The sequence below is a fragment of the Mus caroli genome, unplaced genomic scaffold (assembly GCF_978045245.1).
Source record: "Mus caroli unplaced genomic scaffold, Mus_caroli_1 scaffold_11, whole genome shotgun sequence".
Classification (NCBI taxonomy): domain Eukaryota; kingdom Metazoa; phylum Chordata; class Mammalia; order Rodentia; family Muridae; genus Mus; species Mus caroli.
Genome location: NW_028227266.1, coordinates 16,528,276 through 16,530,197, shown reverse-complemented (window position 1 = coordinate 16,530,197; position 1,922 = coordinate 16,528,276). Strand labels below are relative to the sequence as shown.

The following is a 1,922-nucleotide window of genomic DNA, read 5'->3' as shown; positions in this document are numbered from 1 at the left end:
TTAGTGCAAACCCTATAGCTATAAAATGCTATCTATGGCCCCATAATCAAAGTGGAGTAGGTTCCCCTTCCCAAGAAGTTATGTAGCACAAATAGCTGTTATATGAAACTCAAGTCAGCAACACAAATATCAAATTTTAAAATTAAACTATTTTTCACAAATGTCTAATATATATTAGTTTCATACTTACATGCTGATAAACTATGTTAAGAAAATTTGAAAGTATTTACTTCTGTAATTAAATCATTATGTTTTCATTTTTACATATGGTAAAAGCATAGCAATTCAAAACAGTTAAACCCAAACCAAGTTATACTATTTCTGGATGCATTCTTTGGGGTGTAAAAACATGAGCAGTGCCAATTTATAATGTTATATGTTCAGACATCAGGACATAATGAAACTACATGTAACTTGGACAAGTGCAGGAACATAGACCTTGATTTCCTATATGTATAAATTAATTTTTGATCACTTATGATCAGAACTATTTAGAACTGCTTCATTTTATATGCCTCCACAGTTAGTTATGTGACTCAGTTAAAAAAATCTATATATTAAGGGATCATGCAGGTAGTTAAATTATGTTATCTGACAGACAATTTTCCAGAGGGCTTTCTTGATGTTCCTGTTCCTCAGGCTGTAAATGAAGGGGTTCATCATGGAAACCACCATTGTATACATTACCGAAGACACCATACTTTCCCTGGAAGAACTAGAAACTGTTGAACTGAGGTACACACCTATACCTGTTCCATAAAATAGGCAAACAACTGACAGGTGAGATCCACAGGTAGAGAAGGCTTTATATTTCCCTAACAGTGATGGAACTCTTAAAATAGAAGAAGTAATTTTATAGTAGGAGTAAAATATTCCTGAGGCAGGGAGGAAACCAACAATGATGCTTAAAAGAAACATGACTATGTCATTGATAGTAGTGTTAGAACAAGCAAGTTTTACAAGTTCTGGAACATCACAAAAGAAATGAGGGATTTTTATGTTAGTACAAAATGTTAGTTGTGACACCATGAACCAGTGTACCTGTGAATCAATGAGACTGATACAAAATGACATTACAACCAAAAATCTACACAAACGAGGATTCAGAATGACTTGGTAGTGTAGAGGGTGACAAATGGCCACCCATCTGTCATATGCCATCACTGCCAGTAGAAAGCTGTCCATACATCCAAAAAGAAAAAAGAAAGATACCTGAGTTAGGCATTCAGCATAAGTTATGGATCTGTAATGGGTATGCAAGTTTATCAGCATTTTGGGGATGGTGGTGCTGCTGAAGCCCATGTCAGACAATGAAAGGTTGTAGAGGAAGAAGTACATTGGGCTGTGGAGGTGGGAATCACAGCTGATGGCTAAGATGATGAGCACATTTCCAAGCACAGTGAGCAGGTATATGAGCAGGAATAGTGCAAATAAGATGAGCTGCAGTTCAGGGTCCTCTGAGAGTCCAAGGAGAATGAATTCCAAGTTTCCTGTTGAATTATATGGTTCCATAAGGCTAGGACATCTTTTGAAAAGAAAAAAAAGACCATTGTAGAGAACTAAGCACTATAGATGTAAGTGTCTGCATGCCTATATGTTTGTAAACCAGCAATTCATAAGACACCATTCATACATGAGAATTGTTCATGTTTAGAAATTACCTATTTATGCAGGAAAAGGTTCTGGGGCTACAAGCTTTGTTTTCTCTTTGGTAGATACTTGAAACATTGAAGAGGGGAAATTCATGATTTTAATATTAATAAGTGGTATGGCCCTTTTCTGTTATATCCAATAATCTAAATTTGTCCCCATCAGAAAACATGGTATAGAAAGGCGGGGGAAATCATAAAATCAAAACGGAGAAATTAAGGAAGGAAGGAAGGAAGGAAGGAAGGAAGGAAGGAAGGAAGGAAGGAAGGAAG

General features: G+C 36.1%; 1 protein-coding gene across 1 annotated transcript; it reads right to left on the bottom strand.

Annotated features, from left to right (window-relative positions):
* Positions 1 to 582: 582 nt before the first annotated feature.
* LOC110289108 (olfactory receptor 7E178-like) lies at positions 583 to 1,539 on the bottom strand. The gene has a single exon (XM_021155298.2). It carries the CDS (start codon positions 1,510 to 1,512, stop codon positions 583 to 585), a length of 930 nt encoding a protein of 309 aa, XP_021010957.1. The 5' UTR covers positions 1,513 to 1,539.
* Positions 1,540 to 1,922: the final 383 nt, after the last annotated feature.